This window comes from Telopea speciosissima, chromosome 6, assembly GCF_018873765.1.
Source record: "Telopea speciosissima isolate NSW1024214 ecotype Mountain lineage chromosome 6, Tspe_v1, whole genome shotgun sequence".
NCBI classification, from domain to species: Eukaryota; Viridiplantae; Streptophyta; class Magnoliopsida; order Proteales; family Proteaceae; genus Telopea; species Telopea speciosissima.
In genome coordinates, this window is record NC_057921.1 from 47,418,398 (window position 1) to 47,438,540 (window position 20,143).

Here is a 20,143-nt window from a genome sequence, read left to right on the forward strand (position 1 = left end):
AAAGGCGGTAGAGGGGTTTGTCGTAATTATGCCCTAGCAAGGATATAATTGTACATCACATTCTTCAATTTTAGATCAATTAGCATTTAATGCCTGACAACGGCCACGACTTAACTATGGATTAATTTGAAAAAGAGGAGGTGCGTGGTAAATTATCAAGAGGTGCGCGTAGAATTGTCAAAAAAACAGAGGGTACAGGTGGAATTTTTGAACTAAAGGGATGCATGCATATTTTTCCCATATAAGAATAGAATCGTTATCATCTATGGTTTCCTGACCGGTGCGGTTCCCTAGTGCCTCTCACAAGAGGGGGGTGGGATACACCTAGGGCACTGATCGAACACTCTGTCCAGGTGGGATCCACCCTCCTCTTGTGAGAGGCACTAGGGAACCGCACCGGTCAGAGAACCGCATAGGAAAAAGATTCATAAAAAATTAAGAATAGTTGTAACCGCACTTGGGTTGACAGACACATACATCTTGCGTCTGAAGGAGGCCAGGTTCACACACAAATCTTGTGTTGAATGCCGAGGCCTGCAAGCCTATAGAAGAATGGCAATAACCGCACTTGGATTCACACACATACACACATATTTTGTAAGCGTTTTGGGTCAGAGGCCCTTTTGACTTTCCGTTTCATTTGATTCCCTATCAATACAACCCGGCAGTTTTGCTTTTAGGTCCATAAAAAGTATAAGAAAGTTTGGAATCCATTGAGTATCTATGGTGAGGATTCAAAAATCATACGAGAACCATCTGATTGGAATTTCTTATCACATCATCTCTGAGAGATATTATTTAAATCAAAGCCTATAAGAGCCAATTCCAAGGTGAAGTTGCAAAGTGGCAATACATGTATGGAGCCGAAATTAATTTTGGCCCCTATAAATATACCATACCATGCCATTCTCCCTTTCATGCAAACACAAAGACTGATAAGAGAGAGAGATGGCAGGTTCTTCTTCTTCAAGCATTCTTTGTTTGTTGTTGGCAACCCTAATGATGGCCGGAATCTTATTTTCCGGTGATCAAGCAGTACTAGTGAGGGCACAGGGAGGATGCCTAGGAGATCTTCCTGGACTATTGAGAGCATGCATGCAATTTGTTCAGAAGATTGGGCCACAGACGGATCCATCACAGAGCTGTTGTGATGTTATGAAGAAGGTAAATGTTACTTGTGTTTGTGATCTAATCCCTGCCCCGGTGCAGCTGATCATCAGTAGCCTGAAGGTGGCCCATGTTGCACAGTTCTGTGGCAACCCTATTCCTCCTGGAGTTATATGTGGAAGTAAGTAATTAAGAGATAAACTATATAGATGCCTTTTCAATGGATGTGATGAAACTATATATATTTACTCTAATCTTTTTGTTTGTTTTTGTTTCAGGTTAGACTGGTTTAAAGGCATGAAGTTGAGAGAATAAAGGAGAAATAAAAGTCGAATCATGTGGCATATATATGTAATCAAAATAAATATAGTTATTTAATGTGAATCATATATATACCATTCAAGAAAGCTTGTAATGTGGCATTAGGTGAATGAAATTGTTACTTGTTAATGCATGACCATTTTTTCTTTTTTCTTTCTTTCTTTCTTTCTCCCCATGTTCCCTTTTAAGAATGTATATTGTAACAAAATCAAATCGAACACCTAACACTAAATCTCGATAGAGGGAAGATTCTCACTATCGAGTTATAGTTTAACACATACCTTAACATCTTCTTTTTTCTTCTCATTAGAATTATTTCACAAAGACTTGCCATGGTAAGGAAGAAGGGGGAACAAGCACAATTGGAGAGCGCATTACAACAAAGAATTGTATGTTGTGTTCAAGAAGAATGAATCACTTCCAAACCCTAGGCACACCCTTAAAAATTGGCCAACTAATGATGTTGTAGTTCAAATCATGGTAGAGGTATCTTCATCTTTGGCGGTGGACATAACAAGGAAATCCGCTATAGGATTAGCTTCTCGATAGCAATGCGAGACATATCATTCGAGGGAATACAGGAATCTTTGTAGGGAGAACCATTCCTGTCGCACGAACCATAGAACTAGGCCTTTGGGAAGGAGGTGAAAACGGCCTTGTAGTCACACTCAAGCCAAATATTTGAGAGATTAAGAGATATAGCCCAAGATAATCCTTGAATCGCCATTGAAAATTCTGCCTCAAAATTATTTATTAAATGAACATTTTAATTGAGTATAAGCATTCGTAGCTGTCAAGGAGTTGGATAGCTGAATTCAAATCCGATAAAAGCAAAATTTTGGCTACGAAAATCCGATAATATTTGATTAACATTTTAAATAAAATTAGTATAAAAGTCACACACACACATAACCATGGAACTAGGCCTTTGGAAAGGAGGTGAAAACAGCCTTGTAGTCACACTCAAGCCATATATTTGAGAGGCCTGTTTTGGTATGATTTCTATTTCAATTTCAGGGGGTGATTTTGTAGGTGCAGCGGACGGAGGGTCGCTGAGCGTGCACCCAGGGGGAAAGAAAGAAAATTGAAAAATGGAAGTCGCCACCTAGATTTAGGGTCTACGACCCATGAATGGTGCCCTTCCTTCGCAGAAGGGGCGCTAAATTAAATCCAATGACTCAATGGATGGTCTGCCCCAGATCTCTGGGTAAGTGTCAAGTTACGGGCTGGGAAGGTGTTAGGCACCCAGCAACCGCCCGGCCGAAGGCCGGTCTTCCTAGACCAAACTCTGTTGTGTACTGTTGTGTTATACATATTATGTACCTAATTAAACTAATCTTTTTTTGAAGATTTTTTATTATCTTAATTGAAATTTATGAACCTTGTTAGGCTAATTAAGATCAATGTTTTAATCCTGATTACTATCACTAGGCTAGATGGTTATGTACATTATGCATCATAGTTAAGCTAATTAATGGATTTTACCTAAATTAGAAAGCCTAACTCTATGGTCTAAAACATGGTTGACTGTAAAAAAGAAAACCAACTCTAATTATATCATGGAAAAGAACAATTATATTGATAAGCAAAACAGCTTATAGGCCAAAATAGCCAAAATTACGAAAATGCCACTAAATGGCCAAAATATGTACAAAGGCATGAAATCGTATTTAAATGCCGTAAATAAGCAAAACATGATTAAATAACATTAACATCATACATTTGGATCATCAAGAGCACATGAAATGGCAAGGAAATGTGGGGTGGTAAAAATTACCAAAATACCCCTGTTATGGCAAACATGTAGAAAATGCATGATAATTCATGAAAATGCTGACTTATGCTTAAAACATGTTTATTAAATGTTAAAACATGCGGCAAAAGTAACAGGAGCCTTTCCGGGGCCCTAAGCAAGGTTTGGTCACAAAATGACCGAAATGCCCCTAAGGGCAAAATGGAAAAAGTGTCAAAAGACACTTAGAATCATTGTAGGTATCGAAAGTGATGTTAAACATCCTAAAATGACTGAACACACCAAGTGATATTTCCAGAATGATAGTCTAGGCCCATGTTTGGTAAATTACCAAAATGCCCCTAGAGGGCGCAAATGACTTTGTATGCATATCTATCAAGCATGATGGTCACGTATGCGTATGAAAACATCCTAAACCATTCTAAAACAGCATGTCATGCATAAAAAACATTTTTTCCTATTTTTCCAGAATTTTTCATTATAATTAGAAAAATGACATTTATACCCCTAAATGAGGTGGGAAATGTATAAAAACTATCAAACATGCATGTCAGTGGATCATGATTCCATAAAATCAAGCATGATGAAATATACATTCCATAAATTTTTTGTGAATTTTTATGCATTTATATTATTTTTAATATTTTCTGAAATGCTAAAAAAGAAGGGAAAACAAAGAAAAATACAAAATCCCCATCACAGATCCGAATTGGATCAAACCAGAGCCCATTCCCACTAATCAAAACATGATCTTTAACATGGTCATAACACTTTTGTCCAAATACCCACCCACATGTTCAGATTTTACATAATCCGAAATCCTTTATAGGGGCAAAAATGTCTCAAAACAAATGATTTGGAGCTTGAGAAAATTAATGAATGTCAAACATAGTGACAAGAATCATCCCTAAAAATTTCATATTTTTATCAATGTTGAATTATTTTTAACATTTTTATAACTGAAAAACAACCTTTGTTGTAACGAAAATCAAAACAAATATTTAGAAATAATTAAAAAATATGAAAAAATACCCTTGAGGCGTGGAAGTGCCTGGGCTCAGCTTGAATAACCTTTTTTTGACCGTAAGTATCGTTGGAAACCTCCAAAAGCCGCTCCAAGTGTGGTTGCTCCGAATGGCAAGAATGGTGAAGAAGGGGTATTTACGGAATTCTATATCAGTAATTAAGCATAACCTATGGATAAAAACCATGGATGGAAAGAGGGGATCAAGGACTACGTGAAAGTAATTTTTCAATAATTTTCCTCCTTCCCCAACCTCTCTAAAACACCTCCTATATATAGGAAGAAAAGTGTTCGAGGAAATGACTGAATGAGCCCTGGGGCATTGAAGGCAGGGGACAAGAGGCTGGTGAGCAGCTGGGGCTGGCAGGTGCAAGTGGCTGGGCGCACATGGGCTTGACTTGTGCATGCCTAGGCCTGCTGGGCAGCCTAGGCCGGTGCAGCCAAGACTTTGGCAACCAAGTGGGCATGGGGCCATGCCCATGTGTGGGGAATGGTGGGCCTTGTGGCCTGCCGACAGGCCCAGCCGGGCTGGGTCAGGCCGGGTTGGTCCGGGTCGGGTTAACCCGGTCTGACTCGGTTCAGTAAATTTTTTTTATATTTTTATATAAACCTTTTAAAGATTCCATTTTAAAAGGTCCACATTCAAACATCAATATCTTTTGATCCAGATGGCCATTTTTTGCACGCCACATATCGACGTGAAGGTCGCAACACGTACTTTCCATCTGTGTGGCTGATGTAGCCAGATTTTGACTAAAAGTGGCACGGATACCAAAGAAAGCACATAAAGGGTGTTTCACACCGATCAAGGTCCAAATGATACGGGAATTACATGAAATTTTACGTGTAAACACAATATGACCAAATAAAGTTATCCAAATGGTTTTAGGTCACATCAGGTGGCTCGGGTACCAAGAACCATGTTAGGGGCAAAATGGTCATTTTTATAAAAGTTATCCGATTTGGCCAACACTTTACGTGAAAGCTTAATATGACCAAATGAGGTCATCCAAAATGTTTCAGACTAAATGGGGTGGTCCAGATACCGAGATCCGTGCCAGGGGCAAAACGGTCATTTTCATGAAAGGTGTTGGATTTGGGTGAAACTTCAAATGTGAACTTAAAATGGTTAAATACGGCTATGTTAGGGGTTTAGGCTCTATTTGGGACAGTTTGGTTACAAAAAGTGGGGTAGGGGTAATTTGGTAATTCTTGCCATTCAGTCACCACATGAGTTACGTCTTTGACCATCATTGCCTAGACACACTTCCAAGGTGTCAAAATGTGGTGTCTACAGATTTCTATTTCTAAATTTGTTTGGTTTGATTTTTGCACCTTATTTCATTGAAATAGAAATCAAGTGGAATAGAAATTCTGAAATAGCTGAAGAGCTGTTTCAGAATTTCTATTTCAGTTGATTTAACACTCTTGCTCTTGAATGAGCACATGGTTAATTTCATGGGCAAAGTAGTAATTTCATGTTAAAAATAAAACACAACCCTTCTTCTCTTAATGGTCTCACCACCGCCACCCCATTCCCACCATTGCCACTGCCACCACCACCACTACTACCCCGCTACCACCACCACCACCACTACCCTGCCATCACCACCACTGCCGCTGCCACTGCTACCGCCACCGTCACCACCATTGCCATTGCCATTGCCATTGCCACCACCACTACTTCTACAACCACCACCACCACCACTACTTCCATGTCACCACTACCCTGCCACCACCGTCACCATCGCCATACTACCCCCCGCCACCACTACCATCCTTCCCAAAGAAATAATAGAATCTATTAAAAATCCCCTCAAAAAAAAAAAAAAAAAAAAATTTGAATTATCAAATGGATTTTTTTTTATTCCTGAAATATTTCATATTGATACAACCAAAACAATTTCAATTTTTTGACCAAAAATCTATTTGTTGACTATTTCAAGAAATCAATCCAAAATTGAAATAGAAATCATACCACATCAGGCCTAAGAGATATAGCCCAAGATAATCCTTGAATCCCCACTGAAAATTCTGCCTCAAAATTATTTATTAAATGAACATTTTAATTGAGTATAAGCATTCGTAGCTGTCAAGGAGTTGGATAGCTGAATTCAAATCTGATAAAAGCAAAATTTTGGCTACAAAAACCCGATAATATTTGATTGACATTTTAAATAAAAATAGTATAAAAGTCACACACATGCATCATATCTTGTGAGTGGAGGCCAAGCCTATACAAGAAGCTAGGGAGAAATACGCATGCACCCTCTAAGTCGTCCGAAAACTCCACCTGCAACCCCTGCTCTTCTGACAAGTCCACACGCACCCTTGTTATTCAGATTAATGCATGTTTTGGTCTCTGCGGTTAATAGTAGGTGTTAGACGTTAAAAATTTTATTTATTGACCAAACTACCATTTCTTCGCAACCAGATCTGCCGACCATAATTGTTTCTATTTTTTGATTGAAGATTTGAAGGTCCAAATCTCAGCTATCCTGCTGCCAATAGGACTGAGAGTTGGAGGGTTGTTGAGCACAGATTTGTCTGATCTGGAATTTCCTCCTGGAAATCTTATCGGCCCACTGATTTAGGGTTTTCTTTCCTAACTGCAACTTCACTGCGATTTCAGGTTAGCTTTTAAAAAATAAAAAATAAAAAAAACCATAGTTGGCTTGATGCTCACAACACCATTGAAACTGCATAAGGATCATTAATGGAGTTATCAGTTTTTGTACCCAGAGAAACCGTCACCAAGTGTGCTGCAACGCTAACTGCAAATCTTGTGCTTGAACCTCCTTGGTTAGCGCATATTTGTCCAGATGTTGTCTCCAGTTTATCCTTGGTTGTATTATTGTCTTTAAGCAGCACTAGAATCCCTCGTAGTATAGCACTATCTAGGATTGGGCCAGGGTTCTTCATAATCACAGAAGCAGCGAATTTGTGAACTCCGTAGGCGTTGCTCTCTCTTGGCCAGGGCTAGAGTATCCAAATTGGCTAGAGCATCAGGGTTCACCTCGATCTCACATTAACCGCCGTGCAGCCCCAACCCATCGACTACCACCGAAACCCTTCCAACACCCATTGTGAATCACAAAATCATCCACCACCACACTCTGATCTCAATCAAAGGGGCGTCCACTTTTAAGGGCATCTGATGTCGGCATCACAGTCGCCGGAACACGGCAATCCTTCGCTAGTAACATCCAAACCGTTGGCCCTCTGATTTGGTTGCCGCTAAAGGCGATAGTGGGGTTTTGTGGTAATTATGCCCTAATGAGAGTATAATTGTATATTATATTGTTTAATTTCAGATCCGTTAGCATTTAATGCCTGATATTAACGGCAAAGACTTAAATAAGGATTAATTTGAAAAACAGGGGATGTGCGTGGAATTATCAAAGGGTGCGTGTGGAATTGTTAGAAGAGCAGTGGGTGCAGGTGGAATTTTAGGACAACTAAGGGGATGCATGTGTATTTTTCCCATATAAAAATGGCAGTAACCGCACTTTGGTTCACATACACATACATCTTGTGTCTGAAGGACGCTAGGTTCACACACAAGCACACACATAACTTGTGTTGAAGGAGGCCTGCAAGCCTATTTAAGAATGGCAGTAACCGCACTTGGAGTCACACACACACACACATATTTTGTAAGCGTTTTGGGTCAAAGGCCCTTTTTGACTTTCCGTTTCGTTTGATTCCCTATCGATACAACCCGGCAGTTTTGCTTTTAAGTCCATAAAAAAAAAAAGAGTAAATTACTCCCCCTCCCCTCGATTATGCTCGAATGACAAACCCCTCCCCTGGGTTTTGAGTAATGACTCTCCCCTCCCCTGCATTCCTAAGATTCTAACAATCATACCCATTTCGTTAAAAAGGATTGTTAAGTGACGACATCACCCAAAATATTTTTATTTAAATCCCAAAATGCCCTTATTATTCTGATATACCAATAATACCCCTTAATAAAAATAGGATTAATTCCAAATGTCCCCCTGAAAATGGCCAAACGTACAGCTACCCCCCTGAACTTTCACTAATGCAATATGCACCCTTGCTTTCCAAACTTAGTACCACTATAGTCCCTGTCGTTAGATAGAGACTTTATAACGTAACGGATCCCAGTTTTTGAACTTTGATGGACCATTTTGCCCCTGAATAAGGTAAAATGACCAAAATGACCATACATGGAAAAAAAAAAACAAAAACCTGTAACTCATCTTCCCCAAATCGTTTAGGGTTTGGGGAAGATGAGTTCTTGAATCAGAAATGTGCTATGCTAATAATCCATACCGCTGTTTAGCTTCCCGTATACATTTGCTTCCTCTTCCTCCGTTCAAAGTTCCAGTCTCTCTTTGTCCCTATAAATACCCAACCCAGCAGCAAACACCAACAAAAATCATTTCTGTCATCCCGAGATTCCACTTTTCTCTCCTCTCTGCTCCAATACCCTACCAAAAATCTCAGATCTCAAGGGGGTAAAAGTTAAATTGAAACAGGGACTAGCAACTCCTAAGATTGATTGAAGATTCATGGCGATGGCTAAGGAATTCTTGGGATCTTCTTTGTTGGAGAAATCATCTTTTGTTCCTGTTTCAAGACTTCTATTTAATCATAAGTTCAATCAGAAACAGAACAACCTTTCATTTTCTCCTGTTTTGGTTCCTTTCGAGAAGAGAAGATTTCATTCAAGGAAGGTTGTGTCTGTCCCTGTTGCAGCCATTAGTGAGGATTTGGTAAAGCTTGTCGCACCAGAGAAGCCAGTGCAAGTTTAAGGTGAGAGCTGTGGTTACTCTCAGGAGGAGAATCTGCTTGCCTAGGTGGAAAGACAGGGAAGAGGGATTCTTGTTCTTGCTAAGGTGGTAATATTTCTCGGTGGTTTTCCACCAAGTGAGAACATAGGGTTAGGCCAGGTGGGTCTTCAGGGGAGGGGAAGAAGAGAGGGAAGAGATGAAGTCAGAGATGATGGCTCGTTGAGAAGGCTTGAAGTTTCTGTACCAGATGAGATTGACAGGGATTTTGACGGAGAAGAGGACCATGGTGGTATTGCAAGAGAATGGGACTGTTCCTGCAGTAACTCAGCCAGGATTGGAGAAGTGGAAGACTGAGAGAATCAAGAGAAGCTGCAAGAGCAAAGAAGCAGAAGAAAAAGAGGCCATTTTCGGAATAAGTTAAGAAGCCTTGAACCGAACTAAAAACTGAAAAGGATTCAGTGCTGTGAGTGGAAAGGGGTGGTGGGGGTCTATATAGCTTGAGTTTTCCTTTTTAATTATCATTTTTTTTCAAGGAAAGAGCAGAGCAGCTCAGTCCTCAAGTCCTCAAGTCGCAGAATTTTTGCGATTATGCAGAAACAAAGGCGCCGAAGAAGAGCATAGAAGATGGGATAAGTAGTGAGAGAACACAGGGAAGAAGAAGAAGAAAAGGAAGATGGGAGAAGCAACGAGAGAACACAGGGAAGAAGAAAATGAAGATCGGAAGAAATTGAAGAACGAAGGAAAATGGGGGTTGAAGGATCCGAAGATGGGTTGCAGGTTTTTTTTTTTTTTTTAAATAAGGGCATTTTAGTCATTCCATCCTATCATAGGCAGAATGGTCTAATCATGTTCAAAAAATGCCTGAAGTTAGAACATAACGTCTTTGCCTAACGGCAGGGACTATAATGGTACTTAGTTTGGAAAGCAAGGGGCACGTTGCATTAGTGAAAGTTCAGGGGGGGAAACTGTACGTTTGGCCATTTTCAGGGAGTATTTGGAATTAACCCATAAAAATAGACAAAATCTCTTCTTCTTCCTCATTTCGTTCGAACATTCCCGCGGAAGTCTCCCTTTCGTTCGAACACTCCGACAGAACCAGCGAAGATATTCTTTATTTCGTTCGACCACTCCAGCGATATCAAAGATTACAAATCTTATTTCTTTCGTTCAAACACTCTAGCAGAACCAGAGAACTTCAAGAAGTTCAGTTCTCCTCTTTTTCCTCTCGTTGAACACTCCGGCAAAACCAAAGAGCTTCTTCTTCGTTTCAGTCGAACACTCCGACGCTATTCCTCTACCACCAAGTTGTTGAAGGTAAGGTGTTTCATCATCATATCCAGTCCATAAGAAGAAGCAGTTCAAACAAAGTTGGCAGCTCTGGTGCAATCACCCACTATCCGATTGGAATTGACCATGTGTAAAAGGATAAAGGTTTGAAAATTTCTCTGAAGAAAAAAAATACAGACAAATGGAAATTCAAGGGGAGGTTAACTATGGTAAGAACAACAATAGTTGCCAGTGAAATAAACAATTGAGGATGCTTTGCCACCATTAAAATTGAATTGTTCTCAGACAATAAACACAAAATTCATTTTTTAAAGAAGGTGAATTATTTTCTGCAATTATATCCATAAGTTCTAATCCCCAATTGAACTGTAAACTATTAATGGTAAACCATACGACCTTAAGAAAATTTAATTCATCAAAACTTTTTGTAACCTATCAGGGATACAGTCTGCACTTTCTTCAGATTGAAGAGATTTAGCACACTGAGCTTCCCTTGTCTTTCATTTCAGCAACAGTAGAGGTGCAATTAAAGTGTGTCCCACAGAAGATTGTGGAGACACTGTGCCCTGTGCCATATGCCATGTGCACACAGAAACGAGTGGCTGGCTAATGGCTAATGGGTATGAGCCAGAATGACGAATCGCTTTCTTAATACAGTTTTGTCTTATTTGAAAGAGAGAGAACGACAAGTTATTATTCATTAATCAGAGAAGCTATATCATATCAATCTTCATTCTGAGTTTGTGAAAAGATTATGGATTTCCAATTAGGATAGCTCCAAAGAACAGAGGAATTGAACTACTGGAGTCATGAGCATCATAGTTATCGTTTGCTACTCTGTTTGGACAGAAATGATAAAATCAACCCACTTGTGATCATTCATAGAATCAAAACTGTGAGTGGAGAAGTAAGAGGTTTTTGAAAAATTCATCACAAATGGGGCAAATAGATATGAGAGCAGTTCAGAACTTCAAACCAGATCTCCTAAAGTTGGATAGAGACCAATCAAAGATGCAAATAAAAAGTCAGAAATCTGATTTCAAGGAAATCCACCAATTTGGCTCCCAACTAACTTCTCAAGTGTTTTTTTCTGAATCTTCAATAAACGACGAATCTAAGAGGTTATCTGAATCGGGTTTTGATCCATTTACTGTACTCAAACAATAGAAATGGTGGCCATGGCTTTAAATTCATTCTCCTATAAAAATGAAGAGTTTACTGTAAATTTCTTACCTCCAGTACATGCATGGAATGGAAACTCTAATCGTCTGGCATTAATTTGTTGATTTTCTGGGTCTGGGCTTCTAAAAGAAACGTTTTTGATAGTGATGGTGAGAAAGAGACGCACTCAAAATAGTCATAAACGTATCTTTTATCTGTCTTTGAGCAGGTGGATGTTGTGGAGTGCCATTTTCACCAATAAATTTCCACTTTCCACTCATCTTTTTTGGTCCAAGCCGTGAGAGAATAACCGAGATGGGAGTTGGTTGCAGGTCCAAGCGGAGATGGAAGATGCACGTCCAAGCAGTTGCAGAGAGAGATGAGTTGTAGGTTGTTGCGGCAATGGCTGTTTCAGCAGGTGGAAGATGCACTCTCCATCTTCACTTTCTCGTTTCCACAGGTGCGAGACGATAGAGCAAGGAGAGAGGAGTTAGAATAGGGTTTTTAGATAAACTGTAAAAGGGTAATATAGTCTTTTCCTATCACTTAACAGCCCTTTTTAACGGAATGAGTACGATTGATAGAATCTTGGGAATGCAGGGGAGGGGAGAATCATTACTCAAAACCCAGGGGAGGGGTTTGTCATTAGAGCATAATCGAGGGGAGGGGGGAGTAATTTACTCAAAAAAATATATAAGAAAGTTTGGAATCCATTAAGGATGTATGGTGAAGATTCAAAAATCATACGAGAACCATCTGATTGGAATTTCTTATCACATCATCTCTGAGAGCATTTTTTAAATCAAAACCTTAATAATTAATTAAGAGCCAATTCCAAGGTGAAGCTGCAAAGTGGCAATACATGTATGGAGCCAAAATTAATTTTGGCCCCTATAAATATATCATACCATGCCATTCTCCCTTTCATGCAAACACAAAGACTGCAAAGAGAGAGAGAGAGAGAGAGATGGCAAGTTCTTCTTCTAGCATTTTTTGTTTGTTGTTGGCAACCCTAATGATGGCCGGAATCTTATTTTCCGGTGATCAAGCAGTACTAGTGAGGGCAGAGGGAGGATGCCAAGGAGATATTCTAGGACTAATGACAGAATGCATGCAATTTGTTAAGAGGATTGGGCAAACGCTGGATCCGCCATCACCGAGCTGTTGTGATTTTGTGAACAGGGCCAATGTCACTTGTATTTGTAGTCTAATCCCTCCCCAAGTGCAGCACGTGATCAGCAGCCATAAGGTGGGCTATGTTGCACAGAACTGCGGCAACCCTTTTCCTGCTGGAGTTAAATGTGGAAGTAAGTAATTGAGAGATAAATATATAGATGCCTTTTCAATAGATGTGATGAAACTATATTTATTTACTCTAAAAAATTTTATTTTTTGTTTTTGTTTCTTTTTTCAGGTTAGACTGGTCTAAAAGCATGAAGTTGAGAGAATGTAGGAAGAATAAAAGCCAAATCATGTGGCATATGTAATAAAGAAAGTTGTATGGATGATGAGATTGTATTGACAATACATATGGCTTAAGAATTCGTCCAATTATTTTTTTTCCTTTCTCTGCCCTATGTTGGCTTTTTTAAAATATATATCTTAAGACTATCTTTTTTTCTTCTCATCAGATTTATTTCACAAAGACTTGTCATGATAAGGAAAAAGGGGGAACAAACACGCTTGGAGAACGCATTACAACGGAGAGTTGTATGTTGCGTTCAGATAAGATGAATAACTCCCGGGAAAAAAAATCTATAGTCTCTCCCAATTGGTTGGTACAATCTTTGTTAGCAAAACGCATTTATAACGGAGTTTAAAACACGTTTCCGTTTTTGTACCGTTTTTTAAAGACTTTGGACTTATTAAACAATGGCTTACATAATTGACTATATTTCTCTCCCCTGAACTCTGATTGACTTGATTCTTCCACCAATGTAAAGATGACTCAAAATGGGACCTTTATCCCCTGAGGTTCGCTGATCGGTACAATTGTGCGATTTCTCTCATAGGGGGGCTGAAATGACCATTCCACCCTCTGACCAAACACACTGCCCGGGTGGGATCCACCCCCTTTTATTAGAGGCACTAGGGAACTGTACCGGGCAGGGGAACCGCAGGAGATAAAAATTCCTCAAAATGTTACATTAATTTCTCATTGTATCACCTTCAATTCAAGGTCAATGCACGGACCCGAAATTGAACTACAACACATCTACTAAAAAGGGGTTCTAAAGCGATGACTCCCAACTCCAACTAAACATGCATCGTTCCATGAGTGTGTTGGTTGTGTTGAAAACAATGAGCAACACCATAGCCAAACCACATTGCTCAACTTTGGACATTATGGTGTATGAATTGGGAATTGATATTAGATGATATTAGATGTCATGTCTTAAAGCTTACAATGGGTTGTGAAATATATATATATATATATATATAGAGAGAGAGAGAGAGAGAGAGAGATTAATTTTGGATGTTATTTGAACATTAGAAGCATGTATTTCAAATAAAATTCCTCAATTTATATGAGAATAGTGCCAATTTTTTGGTTCTATTTTTTTTTTTTTTTTTTTAATATAAATGCTTAAAGCCTGTACCGTCCGTTTTTTGTTTTTTACTGTGCTCTGTTTTTTTACCGTTTTATTTGACTGTCCATTTGCAATTTTTTTACCGTTTAAAACCCATACCCTTAGACTCCCTTTTTTTTGCCCTTCCCCTTTTTGCTAACTATGGGTAGAATGGCCTATGTCGAAAAAGCTAATATAAATTTGGAGATAGTTTTTTGCACAAATAATTTAGAAAATTTGTTCTTAATAGCCCTAAAATTTTATCATATTGCATATTAGATGGGATCAAAATTTTGTGGAGAGGTAGACTCTTAGGCCCCATGCTTACCTGTTAGGTTTCATCCCAAATGTAGTTTGCTAAGTAGCAATATAGAGCTTTAAAAAATCCAGGACTATGGGAGAATCCATAATAGTTGATTGGAGTACTGAAGGCATGCATGGGTCTACCTGGGGAAGCATGTACCTAAATGGGAGGGTATTTGATTGAACTTGAACATTGAATTTGATATTCGGCTCATCCAAATTATATATTTTTTGTCCAATGGTCGTAATTTCACATTGATTGTCTACATGGCTCAAAATTGTGGACCTTTAAAAAATGCGTACGTCATTGTACTTCTTGTCATCATGTTAGGTCTTTCTAGCATATGAGGAAAAGAGAATCATGATCTAAGAGATATGGGTTAGGAGTGAATTGTATCTGCTAGGGGGAGGAAGGTCCGGGTTACACAAGGCAGAGATGTAAACGGATGGTCAAAAATCCGAATTTGATCCGTATCCAAATCCATCCAAATCTGTTTAGAGGTATCCATTTTCAGCCAGAAAATATCTGAATTCGATCACATCCGATCCGTATCCGAACCGAATTCGATCCGTTTACATCCCTATTAAATTGGTCTAATGGGGCATGAAGTCTAGAGAAAAGAAGCAATAAAGCCAATAATATAGAATTTTTTCTTTTTAAAGAAAATAACACGGCGTCCTAATTTAGGTGTTGAAAAAATTGTGGGTTATATGAGATCATTTGATATGTCTATGTAATTATTCTTGAATTCATAAAAAAATAAAAAAAATAAAAAGTGACACAGTGACCCACCACCCTAATAAGGGTGTACACAGAGTTTTAGAGGCAGCATGGTTATTTCCTATTTCCATTTTTTGCTTTGCTGGTTTTCAGGCTACGTGCAGATTCCCTTTTATTGTATGGGAATTTTTTGAAATAGAATAATTTTTTGAAATTATCAAAAACAGAAGTGGAAGTATCCATACCAACGGATTCAGCTCCTCTCCTCTATGAGGCATTCAACGGTTGGACTATGTCGCACACATTCTGATGGCTAATTGGACATACATCGGGATGTGTGTGGCCCAACCCAGTCGTTGGATGCCTCATTGGACATTCATTGGGCAATGAACTCCAAGGGGAGGAGCCCAAGCCCATTCCAACAACCATGAGAAAAAAGATTTTTTCTAAAAAATAAAAGGGAAAGAAAGAAAGACAAAGGGATTCATAGTTTCATACTTCCCTTAAAATCTTTTAACCACGTCTCATTTGATGACCATGTCGATTAATTGTTCAGATGTTCACATATAAGTTAAATAAATAATTTTACATCGGATGTGAATGACCCGATGGAAGATATATAGGTACTTGGGCACTCTTTTTTTAATGGTTAATTTTTAATGATGAATTTTACTCTATAAAGTCCCTACAAGTGATATCAGAGTCGCATGAAAATTCTCCTCTGACCGAGAATTCTCGAGTTCGATCACAGGCTCTATGTCAGCACTCGCATGCATGAAGAGAAGTATTAAGACCAACACATGCAATAGTACACCTTGATAACTGAATTGGACCACCAAATTAATTAATTACATGTGGCTAATCTCTAGGGAATCCCGCCTCTCAAACATGTGTATTGTTGTAGCAACACTAACAAATCACTCCCCCAATCAAACATAAGGGTGTCAAAACTAAATCAAAATGGTATATCAAAATCGAATTGAGCCCTTTACATTGGAATTGTGAAACTATTTAATAAATCGTTGATTGTGATTTTAACCATTTAAACTGATTAAGTTTTGATTTATATATAAAATAAATAACAATTTCATGAGCTCGTCCCACATTGACGAAATTGTTTATGCTTTTTTTTTTTTTAATACAAGACTAGATTTATATTAAATAAAGGACAAAGATTTCTACTTGGTCATGTTTCCTACGCTCTCTCACAGTGCACCATGAGATGACACCTCTGCCTCCTAGGTAGATACCTAGACGTGCTCACCCATTAGCCCAAACGCTTATATAGAGACTACGCGATCAAGTAGAGATCTCTTGCCCATTATATAAATACTTTTGATTCTTTTTAACTGAATAGGTTTTTGGTTGCGACTCAATTTTAATTTCTACCTTTGACACCATGAACCGAACTAAGGGTGTCAAAATCTAAACCGAATTGATGAATCTGACTCGGGCCCCCGATCCAAACCGAACCAAGGCCTTATCGATTCGACTTCGTTTTGCAGGTTAGAGCACCATTCCGTTTGGCTTGGTTTGGTCTAAACCGATGGGCCATGAATTGGCCCGACCAACCAAACCAAACTGAATACTGAAACAAACCCTCGAACCTAAAAACACTACCTAATCCCTACCCAAAACCAATCTAAACTTGGTTATGCAACCGAATTGAAACTGAAAGCCTCAACCGAACCGAGTCAAAACCAAAAAAGTCCTTATTAGTTCGGTTTCGATTTCCCTGACCCCTCTTCCATGAAAGATAGTTGTGTTTCACCCTGATCAAGTTTGATGCGGATGCGACACACCAAAATCGAAAATACCGAACCAAAACCTAACCGTCCGATTGACACCCTTAAACCGAACCATTTAACACCCTTAAATTCTTCTCGTGCATAGCCTATATAAAGAATGGCGAGATGGGCACTTGGGTTGTTTGTTTGTTTTGATCTTTAGTAAGCTTTTTGGGGTCACAAATCCTTACTTTGGCTTTCGGTTTTGCCTTTAGGTCCAAAAAAAGTATAAGAAAATTTGGAATCAGTTAAGAAAAGCTAAGAAGCTAGGATCCATATATGACATGAAAAGTCATTTCCGAGGCATTGGCTTTACTAAAGAACCAATTCCAAGGTAAAAATGCAAAGTGGCAATACATGCATGCGACCCATTATATTTTCATTTTTGGTCTATAAATTTACCATACCATTCTCCCTTCATGCAAACATAGAGAGAAAGAGAGAGAGGGAGTGAGATGGCAGGTGGTGGTTCTTCCTCTTCAATTAGCATTCTTCGTTTGTACTTGGCAACCCTAATGATCGCCGGAATCTTATTTTCCGGCGAGCAAGTAGTAGTAATAGTGAGGGCACAGGGTGGTGGATGTCAAGGTGATCTACAGGGACTAATGAAAGAATGCATGCAATTTGTTCAGAAGATTGGGTTAGTGAGGGATCCATCACCGAGCTGTTGTGATGTTGTGAAGAAGGCCGATTTCACTTGTGTCTGTGGTCCAATCCCTCCCTTGGTGCAGCAGTTAATTAGTAGCCAGAAGGTGGCCTATGTTACACATTACTGTGGCAACCCTATTCCTGCTGGAGTTAAATGTGGAAGTAAGTCATTAATTAAGAGATAAATATATATATATATATATAGATGCCTTTTGAATGGATGTGATGAAACTATATATATTTACTCTAATCTTTAATTTGTTGTTTCTGTTTCAGCTTAATTAGACTGGTTTAAAGACATGAAGTTGAGAGAATGAGGGAGGAAGAATAAAGCCAAATCATGTGGCATATCTTATAAAAATAAATTTAATCTTTTATTACAACTTCTGATATTGTTGTATGGATCACTCATTTCCTACTTTTAGTTACTGATCTAAGAAATTAAATTTTCTGCTTTTGTACTTTTTGGGACACGGATCCTCTACTGCCGAGCTGCCCGATAGAATCGTGCTGCCCAGACATAGGATTGCGTGCAATTACCGTCTTATGCCTTACCCTCACTCGAGCAAGGTATTTGGGCAGGGGTAAGGCGGACATTGCACACAGCCCCGTGTCAAGGCAGCACGGTCTTGTCCGGTAGCTCGGTAGTAGAGGATCCAAATTCTACTTTTTGATCTATTTGTTGGATTCAGATCTTCTACGGCCTCTATTGTAGCAGCCATCGTCCTGCCCTGCTTTCTGAGTAGGACACATGTCAAGCAATATATCTAACGACTACTTTTGAATTTTTCAAAATTTCTTTTTTAAAAGCGGTTGAAAGAGGCAACCCAAGATGGACCGGTCAGACAAACCAAACCTGACCTGGCCCGGTTCAGTATGCAGTAACAAAACCCTAAGATTTTCAAAACCCAGCTCATCGTCTTCTTGCTCTCCTTTCTGTGGCTCTGCTTCCTCCTGCTTCCTCTCTCCGTGAACCTTTGGAACTTCAAGTCTTTTTTATTTTCTAAGATAAGCCCTAACCCTCCCTCTCTCTCTCTTACAAAACCCTCTCCCCTCACCGCTCCTCTTAGCTCTCACGGCGCCGGTAGTGTGTGTTCGCAGGCGACGGCAAGAGCAACGACGACAGTACACAACTTGCTGCTGCTCTCATCTACTCACCCTGCACCTTCGTCGTTGCATATTTTGACTCATGTGAAGAAACGGCCTCAAATCCGCCTGGTAGGATTATCGGAATCTGAAGTTGCAGCAGAGCCGACGGGTTTGTTGGTGGGAGAGAATGGGTTTGATGATTGTGAGATGAAAGGAAATGAGAAAAAAAAAAAAAAAAAGGAGAGGTTAGTAGAAGAAGAAGTGCAGCAGTCGTTCGTCCATGGCTCAGAGATTCCGGCCACATTTTCTCAGCTTCCATTTTTGTTGTTAAAATTCCTTTTTCCCGAAATGGGTGCTCCCCCCTCCCCTGTTAAAATTCCTATGTAATTTGTAATATGTTATTTGTATCTTAATGTATTTAAAATCAGTTGCTTGTGAACTCCACAAGATTTCAAGTGCTATTAAACATATTCCTCCCTCTTTGGTCTATGCTTCTATTTCCTTCTAATGGCTCAACTCAACCAGCTTTATACTAAAAATTTTTGTGATTGTTTCTGTGATGGATGAAGATCAATCAAACGTAGGGATCAAGGAAAACATGGTTCAGTCAATGGGATGCCAAAAGGAATTATTGATGGTTTGGTTTTGTTGGAGTTTTAGTATCCAGTAGGGTAGGGTATAGAAGTTTCTTTTAGAATGCTTTAGGACCGAAAGATATTGCAGTTTTAACATTTTAAGAGATATTCTTTCTGAATAGTTAAATCGCCATTGTTTTTGCCAGTATGATCCGTATTGGGTATATCAGAAGAGCTCTTGAGGATGCATGCGATTTATGATAAATAAGGCTTGAAAAGCTGTTGGTGTAAATGTAGCCATTTCTTGGGAAAGAGATCTGTTATTCAGGGACCTTTTCTTAAGGCTGGGAAAGTTATCAAGAAGAATCATAAGTGGGTGAATAGGTTTTAGGCTTTGAAAATGATTATGAGGTTGGGAGATGTTGCTTGAATTCTTGCTTTCCCTAATTAAGTTGTTTTAAAGTGCTCTGTTTGTATTGGTAGTGCTCTATTTGTATGATTTTAAGTGTTCCTGACAATGAAGCTACAGATCATAAGTTTTACTGAAATCTAACTGCAACTTGCAGGCAGTATTATACCTTCCTCCTTGATCTAAAGTCCAATATGAGATTCTCCTTGTTTTATGTGGCCAACTCAAACCATTTCTTATCTTTCAAATGGTTGGATTAATTGCACATCACCATTTGCAAATAGGATTCTGATATGAATTGAAGAGGTGGCAACCCGTAAGTTTTCAAGTCGATAGAACTCAATCAAGTAAATATAAATTTGATAAATGAACTACATATTGGTTTATCAACTACATATTTCCAATATGATTCATTTATTAATCCCTGATCAAGTTCCTGGAGTCCACAAGGGGGGAGCACCCATTTTGGGAAAAAGGAATGTCAACAACAAAAATGGACGAACGACTGCTGCACTTCTCCTTCTACTAATGTCTTCTTTCTTTCTTTTTTTCTCATTTCCTTTCATCTCACAATCATCAAACCCATTCTCTCCCACCATCAAACCCGCCGATTCTGCTGCAACTTCTG

General features: G+C 39.0%; 2 protein-coding genes across 3 annotated transcripts; both read left to right on the top strand.

Annotated features, from left to right (window-relative positions):
- The first annotated feature begins 934 nt into the window (after positions 1–934).
- Positions 935–12,894, top strand: LOC122665188 (protein MEN-8-like). 2 transcript variants are annotated; one of them, XM_043861272.1, is made up of 3 exons: positions 935–1,264; positions 12,697–12,720; positions 12,828–12,894. In XM_043861272.1, exons 1-3 carry the CDS (start codon positions 949–951, stop codon positions 12,830–12,832), a joined length of 345 nt encoding a protein of 114 aa, XP_043717207.1. In that variant the 5' UTR covers positions 935–948; the 3' UTR covers positions 12,833–12,894. The 2 variants fall into 2 exon arrangements, with proteins under 2 accessions (XP_043717207.1, XP_043717208.1); XM_043861273.1 differs by having other exon boundaries at positions 935–1,250; positions 12,683–12,720.
- Positions 12,895–17,303: 4,409 nt separating this feature from the next.
- On the top strand, positions 17,304–17,803 carry LOC122665189. The gene is made up of 2 exons (XM_043861274.1): positions 17,304–17,604; positions 17,719–17,803. The coding sequence occupies exons 1-2, from the start codon at positions 17,310–17,312 to the stop codon at positions 17,721–17,723; spliced, it is 300 nt and encodes a 99-aa protein (XP_043717209.1). The 5' UTR covers positions 17,304–17,309; the 3' UTR covers positions 17,724–17,803.
- The last annotated feature ends 2,340 nt before the right edge of the window (positions 17,804–20,143 follow it).

What these genes read in the sequence shown, in the direction of transcription:
- LOC122665188 (XM_043861272.1), top strand. Translation starts at nt 949, where the DNA reads ATGGCAGGTTCTTCTTCTTCAAGCATTCTTTGTTTGTTGTTGGCAACC. An exon ending in ACAGTTCTGTGGCAACCCTA is followed by an intron (nt 1,265 to 12,696) that starts TTCCTCCTGGAG and finishes GCGGCAACCCTT; the next exon opens with TTCCTGCTGGAGTTAAATGT.
- LOC122665189 (XM_043861274.1), top strand. Translation starts at nt 17,310, where the DNA reads ATGATCGCCGGAATCTTATTTTCCGGCGAGCAAGTAGTAGTAATAGTG.